The sequence below is a fragment of the Schistocerca gregaria genome, unplaced genomic scaffold (assembly GCF_023897955.1).
Source record: "Schistocerca gregaria isolate iqSchGreg1 unplaced genomic scaffold, iqSchGreg1.2 ptg000569l, whole genome shotgun sequence".
NCBI classification, from domain to species: Eukaryota; Metazoa; Arthropoda; class Insecta; order Orthoptera; family Acrididae; genus Schistocerca; species Schistocerca gregaria.
The window spans coordinates 462785-481327 of NW_026061960.1; the positions used below are offsets into that span (position 1 = coordinate 462785).

General features: G+C 57.0%; 6 protein-coding genes across 9 annotated transcripts; 3 read left to right on the forward strand and 3 right to left on the reverse strand.

The window, feature by feature from the left end:
- Positions 1 to 637: 637 nt before the first annotated feature.
- LOC126315335 (talin-B-like) lies at positions 638 to 8889 on the forward strand. Its single transcript, XM_049992586.1, has 3 exons — positions 638 to 681; positions 762 to 1015; positions 1403 to 8889. The coding sequence occupies exons 2-3, from the start codon at positions 800 to 802 to the stop codon at positions 8750 to 8752; spliced, it is 7566 nt and encodes a 2521-aa protein (XP_049848543.1). The 5' UTR covers positions 638 to 681; positions 762 to 799; the 3' UTR covers positions 8753 to 8889.
- A 45-nt stretch (positions 8890 to 8934) lies between these two features.
- On the forward strand, positions 8935 to 11183 carry LOC126315228 (uncharacterized). The gene is made up of 3 exons (XM_049992467.1): positions 8935 to 9094; positions 9181 to 9314; positions 9412 to 11183. The coding sequence occupies exons 1-3, from the start codon at positions 9041 to 9043 to the stop codon at positions 10415 to 10417; spliced, it is 1194 nt and encodes a 397-aa protein (XP_049848424.1). The 5' UTR covers positions 8935 to 9040; the 3' UTR covers positions 10418 to 11183.
- Positions 10447 to 11629, reverse strand: LOC126315229 (mitochondrial substrate carrier family protein ucpA-like). Of its 2 annotated transcripts, XM_049992469.1 has the most exons (3): positions 11442 to 11629; positions 10597 to 11339; positions 10447 to 10519 (listed from the first exon to the last, which is right to left on the reverse strand). In XM_049992469.1, the coding sequence occupies exons 1-3, from the start codon at positions 11586 to 11588 to the stop codon at positions 10447 to 10449; spliced, it is 963 nt and encodes a 320-aa protein (XP_049848426.1). In that variant the 5' UTR covers positions 11589 to 11629. The 2 variants fall into 2 exon arrangements, with proteins under 2 accessions (XP_049848426.1, XP_049848425.1); XM_049992468.1 differs by having other exon boundaries at positions 10515 to 11339.
- A 788-nt stretch (positions 11630 to 12417) lies between these two features.
- Positions 12418 to 14222, reverse strand: LOC126315240 (uncharacterized). 3 transcript variants are annotated; one of them, XM_049992483.1, is made up of 3 exons: positions 14033 to 14222; positions 13670 to 13926; positions 12418 to 13577 (listed from the first exon to the last, which is right to left on the reverse strand). In XM_049992483.1, the coding sequence occupies exons 1-3, from the start codon at positions 14220 to 14222 to the stop codon at positions 12831 to 12833; spliced, it is 1194 nt and encodes a 397-aa protein (XP_049848440.1). In that variant the 3' UTR covers positions 12418 to 12830. The 3 variants fall into 3 exon arrangements, with proteins under 3 accessions (XP_049848440.1, XP_049848441.1, XP_049848439.1); XM_049992484.1 differs by having other exon boundaries at positions 12418 to 13550; positions 13670 to 13929; XM_049992482.1 differs by having other exon boundaries at positions 13670 to 13929.
- LOC126315239 (uncharacterized) lies at positions 14221 to 17137 on the forward strand. The gene is made up of 3 exons (XM_049992481.1): positions 14221 to 14554; positions 14663 to 16316; positions 16411 to 17137. Exons 1-3 carry the CDS (start codon positions 14221 to 14223, stop codon positions 16970 to 16972), a joined length of 2550 nt encoding a protein of 849 aa, XP_049848438.1. The 3' UTR covers positions 16973 to 17137.
- On the reverse strand, positions 17129 to 18052 carry LOC126315422 (uncharacterized). Its single transcript, XM_049992672.1, has 2 exons — positions 17989 to 18052; positions 17129 to 17898 (listed from the first exon to the last, which is right to left on the reverse strand). The coding sequence occupies exons 1-2, from the start codon at positions 18050 to 18052 to the stop codon at positions 17129 to 17131; spliced, it is 834 nt and encodes a 277-aa protein (XP_049848629.1).
- Between the last annotated feature and the right edge of the window lie 491 nt (positions 18053 to 18543).

Here is an 18543-nt window from a genome sequence, read left to right on the forward strand (position 1 = left end):
CGGGGGGTGCATTTTTTGTAATAAAATGCGGAGCATAACCCAAAAAAAATAACGCGACCATTGCCATGCATCTTTTTCAGAATTTCTCACCGAATTGTAGCGGCCAGATGAGAAAAATGCACCTACGTTCCCCCATAATTGGATAGCGGTGCTGCATCATGCGGAGGAGGATTTGGTCTGCGCGAGTGCTACGGCCTTCTTTGCGTACAGCAATTATTTAGCAATCGGTTTGAACGCGCATACGCGTGGCCCGATCTGTTCAAGGAACAGCAGTGGCGGCGCTAAAAATACACCACACGTTTTGCCGATTTTCGAGAGGTGAATGCTCGGCCTCGATGTGCGAAGCGCGTCCCGCCGACGCTCCAGATCGATCCCTCCTCTGACCACTCTTTCGCGGCGTCCTGCGCGACCCAATAATTTCAAAAAATTTATTTTTAGAATTATAGCAAATGTTGCCAACGTTTTTTTGACGCGTTGCGCGGTCAACAGAGAGAACGCGGCGCCCCCGCTCGCTTTGGTCAACATCTGCACTTTCTGCCTTTTGACCGTAAAGGCGGTCTGGATATATCCTGTCTCGTCCGCTCGAACTATTGGCGGTTGTGTCTCTTTTAAAAAAAAAAAAACTTTTTTGTTCTTTAATTGACAGTATACTCCTTCACTTTTAACATAATCAATAGCAGGGTGCGTTTCGACAGCCGTGTTTTGGGCTACGTGCGCGGGTGCCGCTCCCTCTGGACTCACCGTTTTCTTTTTGCCAGTAGAACACTCAACTTGCACTTCCCAACTGCGCTCGTAGAAAATGGCGTCCGTGAACGTGAAAATTATCATTGGTGATTTCACCAAGGTTTTCAGGTTCTCCGTCGACAGTTTTGTCGCCGATGCTATCAAGGAAATTCAGCACAAATTGGGTCAAGAAGGCGGTGACCACGGTCTGTATCAACCCGCATACAAAGGAAAAAAGGCCCGATGGTTGAAGGGAAACAGAACGTTGAAGTTTTATAACATTGTCAATGACGTATGTACTCACCTATCGTAGCAGGGGGAGTTAGAGGAGATGAGGAGGGGGGTCTTAACGCGACAGGCGCGCATGAAAATAGAGCACGTCGCGTTATCTCTGGGGCGCCGCGCGGTTTGCCGTGTTGCGGTGCGCTTCGTGTTGGCATCAGAGGGGGCCTGATTTGGCCTCGGTCCGCGGGCGCCGTGGCGGCGTCTAGCGAGCTCGTCAGAGCAGTTTAGAGCGCGAAGGCGGTGCGTGGTTCGGCGTGTGTGCGCCGAGAGGCGTCCTTTTTGGAGAGCCGAGTTGAGCGGTCTGCGCGTGTTTCTCGGTCTTTCTCTCTCTCTCATCTCGCTCCGGGTCTCTTTTTCTATCTCTCCTTTTTTTTTTTTGCTGACGAGAGGACAGACCGAGCTAGAGTACAAGAAGAAGCATCGAATACTGAAGATCAAGTTGCCCGACGAGTCTCAGAGGTCCATATTGATAGATGCGTCGTTGCCTATACGAGACATTATTCAGGCGGTGGGCGAGAAGTTGATGATCAAGGACTTCGACCAATACGGCATGAGGCGTCCGAACGCGCCGGAGACCGAGTGGCTGGACTCGAACAGACTGCTCTGCGAGGAGGACGTGCCGGACGACGAGATTCTGCTGTTCGCGAAGAAGCTGTTTTACAACGACTTTACCGTGGACAAGGACGACCCGATGCAGTTGCACTTGATATACGTCCAGGCCAGCAATTCGGTGGTTAACGGCAAGTACGACCCGCTGCAGCGCCGAGAGGTGGTGGACTTGGCCGCGATGCAGGCGCAGATTTTGTACGGGAATTACGATGCGGCGCGGTTCCAGAAGATGCAGTTGGACTTGGCGAAGTTGGTGCCGGCGTCGTGGAGGAAGGACAAGAAGATTGAGAAGGAGATCATTAAGGAGTATCAGAAGTTGGTGGGGACCAACGAGATCAACGCCAAGTATCGTTACCTGCAGATCGTGCGTTCGTTGAAGACCTACGGGATTTCGTTCTTCGAGGTTAGCGAGAAGGTTAAGGGGAAGAAGAAGATGCAGAAGGCGTATTTGGGAATTACGAGAGACCGCATTTTGAAGTTGGACGGCGAGACGCGCGAGACGGTCAAGGAGTGGGGGATTGAGCAGTTGAGGCGTTGGGCGCCGACGAACAATTCGCTGACTCTGGACTTTGGCGATTACGAGGAGGATTACGTGGTGCTGCAGACGGAGGAGGGTGACCAGATGTCTCGAATGATTGCGGATTACATCGACATCATTCTGAAGGCGCAGGGCGGCGTGGGGCAGATAGAGACGGAGGACAACAGTAAGGACGCATACGTGGGTTCGGTGATGGCCGCGTCGGGGATAGCGATGAATTCGATTACTTCGTCGGTGTCGACGAACTACGCGCCGATTGGGAACTATCCGAGTTCGATGGTGATGCCTCAGCACGTGGGGTCGATCATGCAGCCGAACGCGGTGGAGTACTCGGCGCAGGGGGTGATGTCGCCGGCGCCCTCTTCGATGGCGGGCAGTCCGTCGTCGCTGCAGGCGCAGCGGCCGTCGATTTTCCCGCAGACGCAGTCGTTTTTGGTGAACGACCTGCCGTCGGCGATAGACAGTTTGAACGTACTGTCCGCGGAGTTGGACAACGGTTTGAAGGGGTTCACGAGCACGAGCACGCTGTCGCCGCAGCAGTGGGCGAACCAGTTGGAGACGAGCAACCAGGAGTTTTCGGCGAGTTTGAGCGAGTTGCTGAAGAACGCGCGCGGAGAGTTCGCGAACTGGGACGTGAACGCGATCGAGGCCCAGGCGCAGGACCTCCAGTTGAAGACGCTGGCCGTCGCGGTGTCGGCGAAGCACGTGGCTGCGTTCGAGAACGACGCATCGCTGTTGAACAGCGCGAAGTCGGTCTCTCAGTCGATGGTGGACTTGCTGACGCAGATTCGAAGTTGCACGGAGAACCCGCAGGCGCCGCCGTCCCCGAGGCAGTTGAAGAAGTTGGCTCAGGCGGAGAAGAGGGCGAAGCTCGCGATGTTTTCGATGAGTCAGGCGGCGAATCACAACTACGTGGACGAGGGGACGGAGATGTTTTTGCAGGAGTGTGTGGCGAACATCAGCAGTTCGATAGAGGACGTGGTGGACAGCACGTTGTTGGCGATTGAGGACGTGACGTCTCCGGAGATCAAGTCGCCTCTGCAGAGCGAGTTCGACGACGCGTCGATTTACCTGGACTGGGTGGCGGACAACTTGGCGTCGCTGGTGCCGATCGCGTCGGCTCCGGAGTCGCAGAGCAAGATTAGCGAGATCACGGGTGAGGCGAAGGTGAGGATTGACGACTTGATCGGCAAGGTGATGGAGATCGACGAGGTGACGGAGCCGAAGAAGGCGCGGTTGGAGTCTTCCCAGCAGCGAGTGAACAAGTGCGTGAGCATGTTCAACTTGGCGGCGGGACTTGGGGAGAAGCACCTGAAGACGGTGAGCAGTTTCGACCTGAACCAGGACAAGCCGTTGATGGACGCGTTGTCGCAGATACGGGAGAACATCGACTCGCCGAAGATGCTGGTGGGTCCGACGAAGACGTGCGTGAACGCGCTGAACGACGTGATTAACAGCGTGAAGGACATTTGCGAGATTTGCGACCCGAGCATGAGGGAGCGGATGACGAGGGCGGGGAGGAACATTGGTCAGACGTCGGAGGCGCTGCTGGAGTCGGTGAAGGCGCTGAACAAGAACCCCGGGGACCAGCAGAGTCGAGAGGAGATTTTGGAGGCGGTTGGCAAGTTGGAGACGTACATTGAGGACATAGAGGGGGACGCGGGGCCGAAGGCGGCGATGTTGAATTTGAACTACACGACGAAGGCGATGTTGGCGAAGGTGATTCGGACGAAGAACTGCGTGGATTCGGCGCTGAACGAGGTGTCGGATCCGAGTGCTCGGAGCGCGTTGGCGGGGGTGTCGGAGCAGCTGGAGTCGAACATGAACCGCGTGTTGCCGGCGTTGATGAAGACGGTGTCGAATCCTGGCAACACGCAGGCGCGTCAGGAGTTGCAGTCGGCGATCAAGTTGGTGACGCCGCCGATTTACGAGAGCATTGTGCTGGCGAAGAAGAACCAGAAGAGCGTGAGCGACCTGAACAAGAAGCAGGAGTTGGCGTACGCGTGCGAGGAGTTGAGCAACGCGCTGAAGAGGTTGGACAAGTCGTCGAAGATGGTGACGGCGATGCAGAAGCAGCCGGAGATAGAGGACGCGATGCACGAGTTGGACATAGTGCGAGCGGAGTTGGACGCGATGGAGTTCGCGTTGTCGAGTGGGGGCGCGTTGAACTCGACGGGGGTGGGTTTGGAGAGTGCGCGGGACTTGTGTCGCGTGTCGGGACAGACGTTGACGGAGAGCATTGACGCGATGATAGAGGACGCGCTGACGAGCGGGACGGTGTCGAACACGGTGAAGAAGGTGTCGTCGGCGATGACGCAGATGGCGGTGGCGGTGAGGGCGATGGCGGGTTCGTACGAGGACGCGGCGACGCAGAAGTCGGTGATTGAGTCGGCGCAGGGGATGCTTGGGAAGGTTTCGGACGTGGTGAGGAGGTCGAGGATGGTGGGGCCGCCGGAGGACGAGTCGAAGAGGTTGACGTTGGAGTCGGGACAGATGAGGCCGTTGCGGGAGGATTACGAGGAGTACAGGGAGAAGTTGAGCGAGTTGCTGAACACGGGTCAGGGACAGGACACGCAGTTTATAGACGAGTCGTTGGGAGAGATGAGGAGCGAGAGGTTGAATTTGGCGCGGTCGCCGCCGAGCGTGGCGTCTGGGAATGCGGCGGAGTCGATGGAGAATTACGTGACGGCGATGAAGGGCGTGGCGACGGCGTCGTCGGAGTTGGCGAATTTGGTGGCGTCGAGGGGTCGAGGGGTGGCGCCGATGGTGAGTTTGCTGTCGAGCGTGACGGCTCGGTTGATAAAGTGCGCGAACGAGGCGGTTGCGTCGACGCCGGAGAGGGCGGGTGCGCAGAGGGTTATAGAGGCGACGTCGAGGGTGGTGGACGACGCGGAGAGCGTGTTGGAGAGGACGAAGGGGGTGTTGGAGAAGGACACGTTTGCGGCGGTGGCGGCGTTGAAGGAGGCGAACGACGTGTTGGTGGCGGACGTGGCGTCGGCGTCGAGGGTGTCTACGTCGGCGTGCACGGGGTCGATTAACAGGATAATGGAGATGATGGCGTCGTTAGACAAGCCTGGGAAGGGGGTGGAGAAGAAGTCGTTGGAGGCGGTGCTGGACGAGTTTACGCGTTGTTCGGAGTCGCTGGGGTCGGTGGTGCCGTCGGTGGTGTCGGCGAGCACGCACGAGGCGTTGGACAGGCAGTCGGAGAGGTGCGCGGCGGCGGTGCAGAAGTTGGTGGAGGCGACGCAGTCGGCGATGTCGTTGTCGGAGGCGCCGGTGGACGATCGGTTGGCGAAGTTGGACCAGTACCTGGGACAGATGCAGTCGACGTGCGGGAGGTTGGAGGAGAGCGAGGACAATTTGTCGGAGGCGGTGGCGCTGTCGAAGTCGGCGGGGATGACGGCGACGGACTTGTTGTTGTTCGCGAAGCAGGTGGCGTCGGAGTTGTCGGCGCCGGAGCACAAGTCGCAGCAGCAGGCGATATTGAGGGCGGCGAAGCAGATGGCGAGCACGACGACGACGTTGGTGAAGGCGTCTTCGGGGATTGGTGCGAAGAGCTCGAGGGAGGGGATAGAGCAGCTGGTGCAGTGCGCGAAGGCGTTGTCGCAGCGCACGCGCGAGTTGGAGAGCGCGATCAAGGAGAGCGTGAAGCAGACGGGTCTGATGCAGGGTGGACAGAGGGAGTTGGGTGGGGTGGAGGCGGGCGTGTTGGACGGGTTGGTGAGCGCGTCGAAGCAGGTGGCGTTTTTGAACGCGAAGTTGCTGAACACGGCGCAGTCGTCGTTGCCGAAGAAGGGCGCTCGCGACGCGAAGGGGGCGCAGCAGTTGAACCAGGTGGTGGACCAGGTGACGTCGGCGATGGGGGACTTGGTGTCTTGCTACTCGTCGTTGCACCCGAGCACGAGGGAGGTGTCGGAGTTGGAGTCGAAGTTGTTGGAGAAGTCGTCGGCGATGAACATGCAGGTGATGAGGGCGATTGCGGGGGGCGCGGTGGCGGCGCCGGAGTCGGGGCAGAACAGGGTGAGTTGCCAGAACAGGTTGGCGGAGGTGTCGGGGAGGTTCGCGGAGAGGTTGTCGGAGCTGGCGGAGTCGGTGAAGGAGGGGGACGCGCAGAGGACGTCGAGGAGCGTGAGAGAGGTGGGGCGGTCGGTGGACGAGTTTTGCGAGGCGGCGTCGGGGTGCATTGCGACGGGGGTGTCGAGGGCGGATCGCCTGAAGCAGGCGCAGGGAGCGAAGCGGGTGCTGGACGCGTTGAACGTGGTGCTGCAGCAGGTGAGGGACCAGTCGGTGGGAGCGGGAGCGGAGGGGGCGAGGGAGGTTGGCGCGAACATATTGAGGGTGTCGGAGATGTTGGAGTCGGTGGGTGGTCGCGCGGTGGCGGGGATGGAGACGATTGACGAGGCGTTGGAGAGAGTGTCGAAGTGCAGCGAGTACGTGAGTGGGCCGGTGAGGGCGGCGAAGGCGGGCGTGAACGTGGAGGCGGTGAACAAGGAGATTCAGGACTTGGTGGTGCAGGAGTTGATGGGTGCGGTGCAGGAGTTGGCGATAACGACGCCGAGCACGATGGGGAGGTTGAGCAAGGTGCTGCCGAAGGCGGTGAGGACGATAGAGAGGGTGTGCCAGAAGTTGGTGGAGACGCAGGCGCCAGGGGAGGAGTACGAGGAGAAGGTGGGCGCGTTGAAGAGCTTTTTGCAGGCGATGCAGGCGAATTTGGAGAATTTGAAGCATTTGGCGATGAATCCGTCGGATTTGAACGCACAGATGTTGCAGTCGGACTCGTCGATGCAGTTGTTTGGCGGGTTGTCCCGTTTCTTGGATTCGATGCGCGGGGTGGAGCAGAGCATGTCGATGTGCGAGCGCGCGTTGGAGGGGATAAACCGGTTGTTGGCGCAGGTGTCGTCGGCGTCGCTGTTCGTGAACGTGAACCAGCAGCCGGCGTCTTTGGAGAACGAGGCGGTGCAGAGCACGGTGCTGGGGTACCAGAGCGAGATCAGCGACATCTTGAACGAGTCGGTGCGTCCGTGCCTGGCGAGGGAGGGTTCGTCGAAGTCGTTGGGGAGGGTGGCGACGTCGCTGCACGAGGATTTGGAGAAGTTGGTCAATTTGTCGTTGAAGGCGGCGAACGGGATGAACAACGTGTCGACGCAGCAGTCGCTGCTATCGGGGATCAAGGCGCTGAACCACCGGGCGCACCAGTACATTTTGGTGTCTCGGAACTTCGAGCAGAACCAGAGCGACCCGGCGCTGTTGCCGATGGTGAGTTCCGCCGAGGCGTCGTTGAGAAAGGCCGTGGACGAGTTTTGCGACCTGAACAAGGGCGCGGTGGACACGCAGAACACGTGTTCGAACCAGCTGCGCACTACGAAGAGGGGTTTGGAGGCGGTCATGAACCGCGACTTCAGGGAGGGCAAGCCGTCCGCGTTGACGAGCGCGACGATCGACAACCTGTTCCACAACGCGCAGTCGTGTTCTAGCGTTTTGACGGACGTGGTTTTGGCGACATCGCAGGCGGACCTGATAGAATCTACGAGGAGCCTGCAGAAGTGCATCGAGGCGCTGTCGGCGGACGCGATTACGGTGACCAAGGACCCCTCGGTGGCGCCAGCGGTTCGAGCCGAAATTCAAGAGACGATCAAGAACCTCTGCAAGTCCTCGATTGAGCTTTTGGACGCCATCAACATGACGCGCGAGAATCCGAAGAACGCGCCGCAGATTGACGAGTGCTCTTCGTCGGTTTCCGCGGCACTGCAGGCCATGTACGACGCGCTCAAGAAGCTGCCAAACACGCCTCAGAACGTACTTTCTGTCGACACACTTGGCATCGATGTTGACGAGCGCGCGTCTGCGGAGCTCAGCAAGTGCGCCAAGGTGCTGGAGGACGCGTGCCAGTCGCTGATCAACTCCATGCCGTCTTCCCCGCCGGTCAGGGCGGCCTCCGCACTCGGCTCGGAGCCCGTCGGGAAGAGCCCGTCGGAGCTGGTCAACGGCGCGATTCGCTCTCCCTCCGAGACGGTCTACACCCCCGTCGTGACCGGCGCTCTGGAAATCACGAAGGCGAGCGCGCGGCTGATCGTGGACGCGACCAACATCCAGAACGAGCGAGCCAAGCACCGAAAGGAAATCAAGGCTCCCCACGAGAAGTATCGCAACGACCCCACCTGGGCGAATGGCCTCATCTCCGCTGCCCGCTCGGTCGCCTTCTCCGTCGAGCAGCTCGTGTCCGCAGCCAAGGCCGCCATCCGCCAAGAGGTCGACAAGGAGGTGCTGACCGCGTCCGTCCACGCCGTCTCCAGCTCGACCGCTCACTTGGTCAGTGCGTCTCGAGTCAAGGCGGATCCCAACTCCAAGCTGCAAATCTCCCTGTCAGAGTCCGCCAGCGCGGTCAACCGAGCCACCGCCGCGCTCTTCCAAAGCACCCAGCCCATCTTCAAGCAGCAAGAAGAGCGTCCGTCCGCCGAAGACATCCCCATCGTCCCGGGCGTCACCAGCGCCAAGGCCAAGTTCGACCAGCAAATCCGCATCCTGCGCCTGGAGGCCGAGGTCGAGCGCGAGCGGCGCCGCCTAGCGGAGATGAAAAGAAGCGAGTACCAGAGCTGAGAGCGCCCCGTCCGCGTTGTAAGTGCCAAAAAAAAAAAAAGAAATATTTTTTTTTCCCGTAGCCGCGCATAAAACTGATGCATTCTACAACCACAATAAACAGGGGTGTACCTGTCATTTTTTTTTTTTTTTTTTAGCCTCAATTCGCGCGTTTTATAATTTTCCCGCGCGGCCGCCTGGCGCCATTTGGGGAGGCGCGCGACTCTTGTTCACGCCGACGGGTCCCTCTAGACGAAGTCGCTTTCGCCCCCTCTCTCCCTGCCCCCATGCTAGTCGCCCGCGTCAGTCATGAGCTTTCTGTCTAAGAAGAGCTGGCACGCGCGCTCGACGAAAAATGTAGCCGTACGTTCGGCGCGCGCGCGCGCGTGTTGTCGACGAAGGGCGTCGCGCCCCGGCACGCACTGACCCGTTCGCATCGCGGAGGCCAGAAAGTCTGGCAAGCAGAGCAAAACTATGAGCAGGAGCAACGGAGAATAGCCCAGCGCCTCAAGGAGCTCCAGAAGGAGCACGAGTTGGAGGCGCTGCGCCAGCTCCACGCGAAGGCCTCCGGGCAGCCCTTAGAGTACGTGCGCCCTCGCGGCCAGCGCTCCTCTCCCCGCTCGAACTAACGCCGCGGTTCCTCGGCTCTCTTTGTGTGGGGGGAAAAAAAAAAAAAAAAGGGAGACGCGTATCGAATGGATGTACCAAGACCCGACGAGCGTCACAGAGGACCGCGCGGACAGGGAGGCCTACTTGCTCGGAAAGCAAGTCAAGGACAAGTCGGACGACAACCTGCTGAAGAAGACCCAGGAATCCGTCGGCTCTTTGTTCGCCAAGGCGGACACTTCGGGCCCGTCGGACCTGGACATCCGCGCCAAGCTCAGGGATGACCCGCTGTACACAATGATGCAGCGAGAGGCCGAGTACATGAACCAGATGAACACGGCGTCCCTGAAGATTCAGAAGCTCCGTCAGCAGAGGAACAAAGAAGAGCAGCGAAGGGCAGACGAGGAACGGAGGTCCGAAAAGTGGGAAGAGAGCAGCAAAAGACACAAAAAACGAGCGGTCGAAACCGAAAGGTGTCATCGAGATCAATTCTCTGACAAGCACAATCGAAACTTTGACGATCATCGCTCTTTTGCCCCTTCTCGACAGCACCGCGAGCGGTCTCCGGGATCTCGCCCCTCCCTCGACAAGTGGTCTCCTCGGTCTCACCACCGTCGAGAACGCGATTCTCCTCGATCGCCTCGTCGATCTCACCGCTACAGGCGGGACGAAGCGCACCACCGCCCCTCCGACCGGCGCCACGGCCACGGCAGCTACTCCGACGACGACGACGTAGACAACGTCCGCCTTCATTCACACGCCCGTGGGAGGAGCTACCGTCCGACTCCGGGCAGACGCGACGACTACGACCCACAAGAAGATCGCCGACAACTCGACGCGATGCGCCAAAACGCGGAGCAGGTCCATCTCAACCGCAAGCAGCTAATGCAGAAACTATCGGACGAACACGAACGAGAGCGCGAGCAAGAGATCCAGCGAGACCGGTGCCAGGAACTGCAACCTCAATTCATCAGCGACATGGGAAAAAGCGTCTACACCGACCCCAAGCTCGGATCGCTCGAGGAGCGCTTGCTGTCTAAAAAGTTTTACATTCAAAAAAACGTGGACTCGTCTCCGTAGGCGCTCGCGGCCTCTCTCTTCGGCGGGCGTCAACCACTCTCGGCGTCCGAGGCGTGTCTCCTACTCACTCTCTTAAGCTGTTCGTAGAAAACGAATGTCAAACTGACGAGAAGAAAAAAATGATCGTTAATACACAATTTTCAGGTACAACGTGCAGGAATGGCAGGGAAACATCATACATATAATGCGGCCCCAGCCTAGCGAGGTTTGGTCGGAGCCCTTTGAAAAACGCTCTGCAGCCGTCTTCCTTGAACAGCTTGGCGGTCACACGGACACCGGCGGCCAACCCGCCGCGTCCCTGCTGGCTGTAGACGTTGGTCCTGACCACGTCGATGGGGTTCATGATGAACGCCGTCACGGTGCTGGCTATGAATCCGCACAACACGTCCGTGTACACGCAATCCCCCAACACTTGGCTAAACACAAAATAGTCTCTGCAGGCCGTGTAGGTCGCCAAGCTGCTCGCACCGCCCAACATAGACCTCAATGCACTGGTGCCCAGTCCTTTGTAGAGCGTCAGCACGGACTCCTCACTGACGATCGTCCTGATTGCTTGGGTCAGTCCAGAGTAGCGGTATTGGCAACCTATCACCGCATTGCTCGGGTGGTCGGCGTCTGCCTGCATTCTGGTTTTGATGAGGTCGAACGGGTTGCACGCTACGGCCCCCGCCGCGCCCGTTATCGCTCCTGCGACGGCCCGCTTCCAAAATGCGACCTGCTCGCCTTTTTTTCTGTCGTACAATACACTCAACAGCGGCTCGTACATGCCTATGCGGAACACGTTTTTTGTGCCCTCGCGCACAAGCGCCGGTACGATTCCTTTTTGTAGGCTCGCGACTCCCTCCATACGGCACATTCTCGCCGCGCAATCCCACGCGCTCTTGTAGGTGGTGCCGGTCTTTTGGTCCAGTTGCATTCGGACCTAAAATCCAAGAGAGGAGGAAACGGCGACGAATTGGTCATTCTTCAAAAAAAAAAAAAAACTCGTCGAAAGACTTGTTCGGAAAACGCGGAGGCTGCATACCCTTACGGTGTCGACCGGGTTCGTGAACACGACCGCCATTTGAGGCGCCAGGGTTCCGAACAAAAGAAGCTGCCACGTGGGCAACGGGGCACCAAGGCAGCTCCGTTGCCTAGTTAGTTCCTGTGAGCTCAACGGTGCCGACTGCATGGTATCGCCGTGAGCGCCCTTTTCGAACAGAGGACTGGGCAAAGGGGGCCCCTCCGCAAAAGAAATCAACTGCACGAAATAAGGGCGATTGTCCGCTAGGCAAACTTTTTTTTTTTTCACAATGTGTCAAACTTTTACCTGAGCGAAATGCCTACGCTTCGGCCCCGTGCAGGCTGGCGTCCGCGCCAAAGACCACGGTGCCGCCCAGAGATATCCGGAAACCGCCAAAGAGCCATTTCTTCTATTTGCACCTATGGAATCTGTGCGCTTTTGAGTCTTCTTGACATTTCGAGTAAAGGGATTGGGAGCAAAATTTGAGCTCAAGAACGCCCGTCAGCGTGTGCGGGAGTCACTTCTCCGTTGGCCTCCAACACCGATTTTATCATGGAAGTCGAAATCAGCGATTCCGTCAGGAGCTTGAACGAGACAAAAAGAGGGTACATTCCCGGAAGAAGCAAATTTGCCCCCTTCGTTCTCCGACAGTGCGCTAGAGTGGCTCAAGATGTGAAAGATAGCTTTTCCAGACTGCCATGGGCCATCGTGGCGTTCTACGTATGTGTGAGCGTCGTGGTGGCGGCCCTCCTTTTCCAATCCGATCTGTGGAAGTTTAAGAAAACGCCTGCTCGAGGTCGGCCGGCGGCGAACTCGACGTCTAATTCGCGACGCTCGAATTTTCCCGTTTACGCCAGAGGCAAAAAACCGAAATCTGACCCTTCGTCGCCCGTTTTGGAGTTGAGGTCCAAAACTGTCAGAAGTGCGTTCTTTTTTTCTTTTTCATTCGGCGGATCCTTTCGCTACGTCTAACAGAGCGTGTCTCCTCTAGAAAAGGTGCGCAGCGAGCTCAAGTGAAGGAAACGAGGCCGCCGCGAATCACTCACATGAAAAAAAGGCGCGGGACTATGTGCAAGACGTTCGGAGGTACAGGCGCCGCCGAGGACTTCCCCCCGAGCCCTCGAGTGTGGCGGCAGTGTACCTGTACGGGGGGGAGCGCCTGAGGCCCTGCGAGCGCAGAAGAGCAATGCGAAGTTGCCACCTTTTCCAGAGACGCATTCAGCACGACGCCCCTCGCACCGCGAAAATTAGGCGAGCGGGATCCTCGCCATCCACTTCCTTCCTCCTCCTCGCATGTCAAAAAAAAAAAAGAAGAATGTGCTCATACACATATCCACACACACACCCTTCCTATCCCAGATTCCCTCTATATATACACACATACAAAAACCGCGTTTCTTTTGTTCTCTCTTATGACTTCAGCGAGGGTCCGCACCTGACACGGAATAGCGCCACCAGGTGATTCAGAACCTCTTCTGGAGCGATGAACTGGTCCTTGTGTCCGTCCTCATACAATAGAGTCAATTTGTCACCAGCGCGCCGGATGCTCTTGATCTTATCATAGCTACACACCGCCCTTACTTGTCTTGTGTCCGGATGGATCTTTAGGAACGTATCGGACCCGAACCTCAGTATCCTCTTCTGATTCCTCAAGTACCAGTTCATTTGCGTGATCGTGAACTCCTCGATTTGGCTGTCAGGGTCTTTCGCCTCATGTCGAGATTGAAGCCAGAATAGAGGGTTGATGTAATTCAGCACCGTCTCTCCCATGTTGAGCGCCCTGTCGATGATGCCCAGTCGAACGCTGCTGTTCGATATGGCGTTGAGGTGCTGATACTCATCGAGCGTCACGCTGTGGACCAACTGCTTGGCGCACTCGTACTTTATTTGGTCCATCTGTTGCTTGACTTCGTTGATGCCGCCGACGAGTTTGTCGCTCACAAAAACCACGGGGAGCGTCAGCCTTCCGTTCAACTTCGCGGTTATGAGTCCAGTCTGCTCGCTGTCGTCGGTGAGGTCGAACTCGACGTAGCTCACGGCCTCCGCTTTGAACAAGTCGACAATCTGCCTTCTCTCACAGGCCTCTGGCGGACGCTCGTCGGCCCTGTAGTAGATAACGGCCCCTCTGGACTGCTCCGGCGTAGCGCAGAGTCCGTGCTTCAAAAAATCAGTTCCACCTCTCGCGCACAATAAAAAAAAAAAAAAAAAAAAAAAAGAGGAAATTGACCATTGTCGCACACATGGCGTACACATTCGTTTTCTAACAAATCCGCATACGCAGAGTCGCACAGAAAGCTGTAATTCAGCGACAGATCCACAGAGGTAGCGTCTCTCTGCTCTCTGTCCAGGTCGAAGTCGGGTGAATCTCGGCGCTGCATCTCCCGCGGTGCGGACGATCCAAGAACGCTCCGCGGCTCGTGACCAGAAGACGCGTCCCGACCCGGACTCGCTTCTAGCTTCAATTCTTGTCTCGAGTTTCTCGTCTTGTCTACGCCACCCCGCGCTTCTTCTTGGCACGATGATGGTTAGGTGCTCGTGCGAGAGTATGAAATTATGAGAAATACTCCGGCCAACTGCTGTACAAAAAAAATACACAAACTTTATTTGCGCACCCCTCTCGTCCGCCAGGCGCTCCAGGCTCAGTTCTGACAGGGACTCATGCGGTTCCAGGTTGATCAGATGCATCACGACTTCGTGGCCGTCTTTGTGCTTATCTAGAAGTCGCTGTAGCGCCTTGTCCGAAACTGTGTTGAACCCAATTTCCTTGACCAGCTTGCTCAGGTCTTCGATCGAGTTTTGCATGGCTCCGAGAAATCGCTTGGAGTCGAGAGGCAGTCTCGCTGAAGACCATGACGCAGCAAATGCGTTTTTTCGCAAAAATTATTTGCGCTCGCGAAACAACAGATACGCCCTCAGGCCGAGTCGCATGCAGAACGGTCGTAGCCCCGCCGCGCAGCGGCGCGTCGGCCTCGACGGTCTGAACGAGGCTAGCCTGGCCAAAATCGCACTGTTTTTGGGCCCGGGGGCGCATGCCATATTGCCATGCGTGTGTCGCTCGCTGTCCCAGGCCTTCGCCAGACCGTCGATGTGTCGCCTCCTGTGCCAATCCGTCTATCAAGTCGAACTCGATGACGGTACGTTTTTCTCGCGGGGTCGGCCGCGCCACGGAGACGCGCAAGGTTGCTGATCGATGTGTTTGTACATGCGCGTACGTGTGTATGCGCGTGTATTATGTTGTGCAGATAGAGACCGCGGCGAGATGGACTGGCATAGGGAGCACGCCTTTTTGAATGGCACGTTCAGGCGCTGCGTCACGCTGAACGGGTTTTCGCGCGTGCTGTTGCCGGAGCGCGACGTCGGCCGGTGTGACGACTGGTTGAGACGGACTTGGTGCGCACAAAAGAATGTTTGTGTGTGTTCGGTCTTGAACGTCGATCGCTGTGTCTTGCAGGCGAGGTATCCCCTGCAGCCCCTGGCTGTTGGGAACGGCAGAACCGGTTATTACGAGGTCACCGTGGCGCGGTTTCGAGACGGGCGAGCTGCCTCGGAGGTCGTCGCGGGACTCTCTTACCCCGGCTGCGGCGCCCGCCCAGGACACTGCCGTGGCTCGTGGGCGATTGATGGGAACCTCTTGGTGCACGTGGAAAGCGTGATTGGGAGCTTGTCATTGCTCGGGCGAGTGGTCGAAGTCCGGGCGAACGATACGCTTGGAATTGGCGCTTGCTACGATTTTCACGCGGACGAGTTGGGCAAGAGCTGCTTGTTTTTGACTCACAACGGCGTCCTCGTGTACGACGAACGTGTGCTACCGAGCAGACGTCGCGGACACCTCTATCCAACTCTTTGCTTGCAGGGAGTCGAGGAGTTTTGGAGCAACTTTGGCAGCTCTCCTTTTGTGTTCGACTTGATTTGGTATCAGAGACGTCATTTGGCAGGTGATTCCTACTTTTCCTCTTACAAGTCGCTGGTTCCCCGCACGTACAACATAGATGCGAGCGTCCCATTTTGGACTGTTGAGCAGATCATTGACGAGCTCCCCACAGCGCACTTGGCGCTCGAGGCGCGGGAAAAGCTGACGTCGCTCGGCCTCGTTTCCTCTGTTCGCGTGGGTGTGCTCGCATCAATAGTCCTGCAGCTTCGAGATGCGCTGACTCGTGTTCAGGCGTTGTCGGCCGAGGAAAACGAGCAGCAGGCCGAGCTCGTATTCGCCGCTCTGAGCGCCTATTTCGGGGAACTAATCACGATACCGTACGAAGAGAGCCGAGAAGTCGACGCCAGAGGACTCGTTTGTGACCTGAGTTCTCTGGTGAAGCGTGTGATTTGCAAATGTAGCGAATCGGCTGCTCTCATTCAGGCACAAAAAGACGGCTGCGATGTCGAAGAAAGCCTAGCCGACTTGCTTCGTCTAGTGATTTCGCACTTCGAGACGCTTGCTCTGTTAGAAATCGCATCTCCTTTTCTAACCTATCCGTCTATCTTCGAGGATACTGAGCACGCCCGGTGCGGAACCATAGAGGGATGGATCAAACGCCTTTTTTTTCTCTCTGACCTCTTCTGCTCAACCGAACCTCTCTCTGACCCCATCGACACCTCGTGGGCCGCCTTCCTCGTCTCTTCTTCTCTCTCTTATGCCGAATCGTGCGCCCCGCGTAATGCCGGCGAAACCCCCAGCCAACCACCACACCTGTCTCCCCCACAACTCGCACGTGCCGACATGTCCCGTCTGGCCTACAATTTCGTACAACCCATCTTCCTGATGAACTGCCTGATGGCGGCCGACAGGACTCTAGGCAGGCGCGTCCAACCGCTGGAACCTCCCTCTCTCGACCTGAGCGTGGCCCTGCTCTCGCACGAACTCTCGCTGAGCCTCGAAACCTCCTTGGACTGGATTGTTAAGTACGACTCCCCCCGTTCCACTCCCAAAAAACCTTTGTCTCAGCACAAAACTGACCTCTTTTTTTTTTTCCCCTCCTCCAAAAAAAAAAAAAAGGCAGTACGACATCTACGGATTTGCCTCGGACTCCAGTCTCAACTTCATCCCAAAAACCTCGTCTCTCGCGAGGAAACGCGTGGAGTCCTACTTCAACTCGTGCATACAATCAATCCTCAGCCGCTCGGACCGTGAACTCGTCAAGGCCCAAACGGACTCCGTCTTCCAACTCATTCGACTCCTGAAATCCCCAAACTTCTCCGGCGATCCCGAGACGAACTACCTAATCGAACACTTCGACCTCGCCGCGGCACCAACGACTCTATCCGGCCAGCACAAGCTTGAACGGCTCGTCGAACTCATCAGGCGCTCCCTGGACAGACACGTACTCTCTCGCCTAGACGAACAACCCTGGCTCTTCTCTCGTCCGGATCTGCCCCCCAGGAAAAAAAAAGGGCCCTCAGTCTCTGACTTGAAACAAAAAAAAGACGAATCACCATCTCCAGTGCCCCAAGCCAAATCCCCGACAACTCACCTCGGCCCTCTGGGCTCCTTCATCGTCGGGGCCCTCGCGGGGATCCTCGGCGCACTCGTGTTCGCTCGGCGCTTCAAATCCGTCTAATCAAGCCTCCCCCAAAAAAATACTGGGAAAGTAGACCCTTGAACTATTCTCTGAAAACATAAAATACGTGTTTCTATGTGTATATTATATATAATATCGTACTCTGTACACCATGTCTCCCTCCGTGCACGCGATGCGCTCGAGTGGGAGGCGCCCTCAACCGGCCACCTTGCGCTTCCTTTTGAGCGACCGTTCACGTGCATTGGGTACCTGAAAGTGAACGGCCGGGCCAATCACCTTCTGGTCCATGAACTGATCGTTTCTCATTCTCTCTAGACGAGCTCCCCAAAAGTGATCTTTCAAAAATTTCTCAGCCTTTATCCTCGCCCGCTTCCTCTCTTCAAAAATTCCCAGGCCGCTCTTGTCGTACAAATGTACGACCTGTACAGGCTTCGACGCAATCTCTTCCTCCAACCGATTCTCTTCTAACTCCCTTTCCTTCCTCCTTTTCGCTTCTTCTTCCTCCTTCAATCTGTTCTGGCTCTCCATCTCTTCGTAGGACAGTGCGCCCCGAATGACGCTCTCTGGCAACCCATCACAATCCCCCTCGCTCGCGCCCGGCAAAGAAGACCCCGCACCCCGAACTGACTCCTCACGCAACGCCCTGCGTTCCTTCAAGCCTTTCTCCGCCTTCCTCGCGTCCCCGGCGTGTACCGGCGCCTCCTCGATCCCCTTCGAAGACCAAATAGGTGCATCAGCATTTCTGCTTGAGTCTTCACCCGAGGAGCTGCCATCCAGACTCGTATCCAGCCCGGACCTCGCATCCTTCCTATTATCCGATCCATCGTCACGGCTTTCTGAATCACTCTCTCCCAGACTCTCATCTTGGGTAAAATTCTTTCTCTTGCCCAACTCGCATTCTCTAGCCCTTCTCGGACATCCCTCCACTCCCTTGCGTTTTCCAAAACGGACCAATTTGTACCCACCTAAAACACGAAGTCAGCGGCCTGATCGACACCGCATCCATCCGGGAAGACCGCGGTTTTTTCCCCCCGCATCGCCGCAGTTCGGCGTACCCTCCGAATCCTCAGACACGGAATGCAACTCGGCACCGTGTCTATATTTCTTAGAAGAATGCATGGCAAAAAGAAATTCTCGTTCGCTACAAAAAACTTTTTCTGCATAGATACCCTCCAATCAATGCGTGTTTGTCTATCTCCTTTTTCACCAAACCCCGCTCGACCCTCGCACAACCCCCCCCCCCGGTCGAGCGCCCGACTAACGCGACGTCGCACTCCCCCGCCCGAGAAACGCCGAATTCCGACCTTAAGCACGACGAAATTTTGACCTTTAAAATTCACAAAAAAAAAAAAAAGAACCGTAAACAATGCTATCTCGATTTGGTGTCACCGCGAACATTCCTGCGCGCCAAAGTCCATTCTTTGTATTCTTCGCTGAAAAAACACCCTGGACCCGCCGCGCCTCCCATATTCCGGATCTTTTCTTTCCCCTAGCGCACAAAGCGTCCCTCTATATCGAGCGAATTAATTTTTTGAAACTTCCGGCTTGTCTTCAATCATCACCTCTATTTGAAGCCCAGGAGGAACAGACAGGTCGTTCTGCATAATTCC

Excerpts from the sequence above, each read along its gene's own strand:
- LOC126315228 (XM_049992467.1), top strand. The coding sequence starts at position 9,041 with ATGAGCTTTCTGTCTAAGAAGAGCTGGCACGCGCGCTCGACGAAAAAT. Across the intron at positions 9,095-9,180 it reads GCTCGACGAAAAATGTAGCC|AAAGTCTGGCAAGCAGAGCA; the intron begins GTACGTTCGGCG and ends CGCGGAGGCCAG. Across the intron at positions 9,315-9,411 it reads GCCTCCGGGCAGCCCTTAGA|GGAGACGCGTATCGAATGGA; the intron begins GTACGTGCGCCC and ends AAAAAAAAAAAG.
- LOC126315239 (XM_049992481.1), top strand. The coding sequence starts at position 14,221 with ATGGCTCCGAGAAATCGCTTGGAGTCGAGAGGCAGTCTCGCTGAAGAC. Across the intron at positions 14,555-14,662 it reads TCAAGTCGAACTCGATGACG|ATAGAGACCGCGGCGAGATG; the intron begins GTACGTTTTTCT and ends TATGTTGTGCAG. Across the intron at positions 16,317-16,410 it reads TCCTTGGACTGGATTGTTAA|GCAGTACGACATCTACGGAT; the intron begins GTACGACTCCCC and ends AAAAAAAAAAAG.
- LOC126315422 (XM_049992672.1), bottom strand. The coding sequence starts at position 18,052 with ATGCATTCTTCTAAGAAATATAGACACGGTGCCGAGTTGCATTCCGTG. Across the intron at positions 17,899-17,988 it reads CGTGTCTGAGGATTCGGAGG|GTGGGTACAAATTGGTCCGT; the intron begins GTACGCCGAACT and ends TTCGTGTTTTAG.
- LOC126315229 (XM_049992468.1), bottom strand. The coding sequence starts at position 11,588 with ATGCAGTCGGCACCGTTGAGCTCACAGGAACTAACTAGGCAACGGAGC. Across the intron at positions 11,340-11,441 it reads ACCCGGTCGACACCGTAAGG|GTCCGAATGCAACTGGACCA; the intron begins GTATGCAGCCTC and ends CTTGGATTTTAG.
- LOC126315335 (XM_049992586.1), top strand. The coding sequence starts at position 800 with ATGGCGTCCGTGAACGTGAAAATTATCATTGGTGATTTCACCAAGGTT. Across the intron at positions 1,016-1,402 it reads TTTATAACATTGTCAATGAC|ACCGAGCTAGAGTACAAGAA; the intron begins GTATGTACTCAC and ends ACGAGAGGACAG.
- LOC126315240 (XM_049992482.1), bottom strand. The coding sequence starts at position 14,222 with ATGCAAAACTCGATCGAAGACCTGAGCAAGCTGGTCAAGGAAATTGGG. Across the intron at positions 13,930-14,032 it reads GCGCCTGGCGGACGAGAGGG|AAGAAGCGCGGGGTGGCGTA; the intron begins GTGCGCAAATAA and ends CATCGTGCCAAG. Across the intron at positions 13,578-13,669 it reads ATTTGTTAGAAAACGAATGT|CACGGACTCTGCGCTACGCC; the intron begins GTACGCCATGTG and ends GATTTTTTGAAG.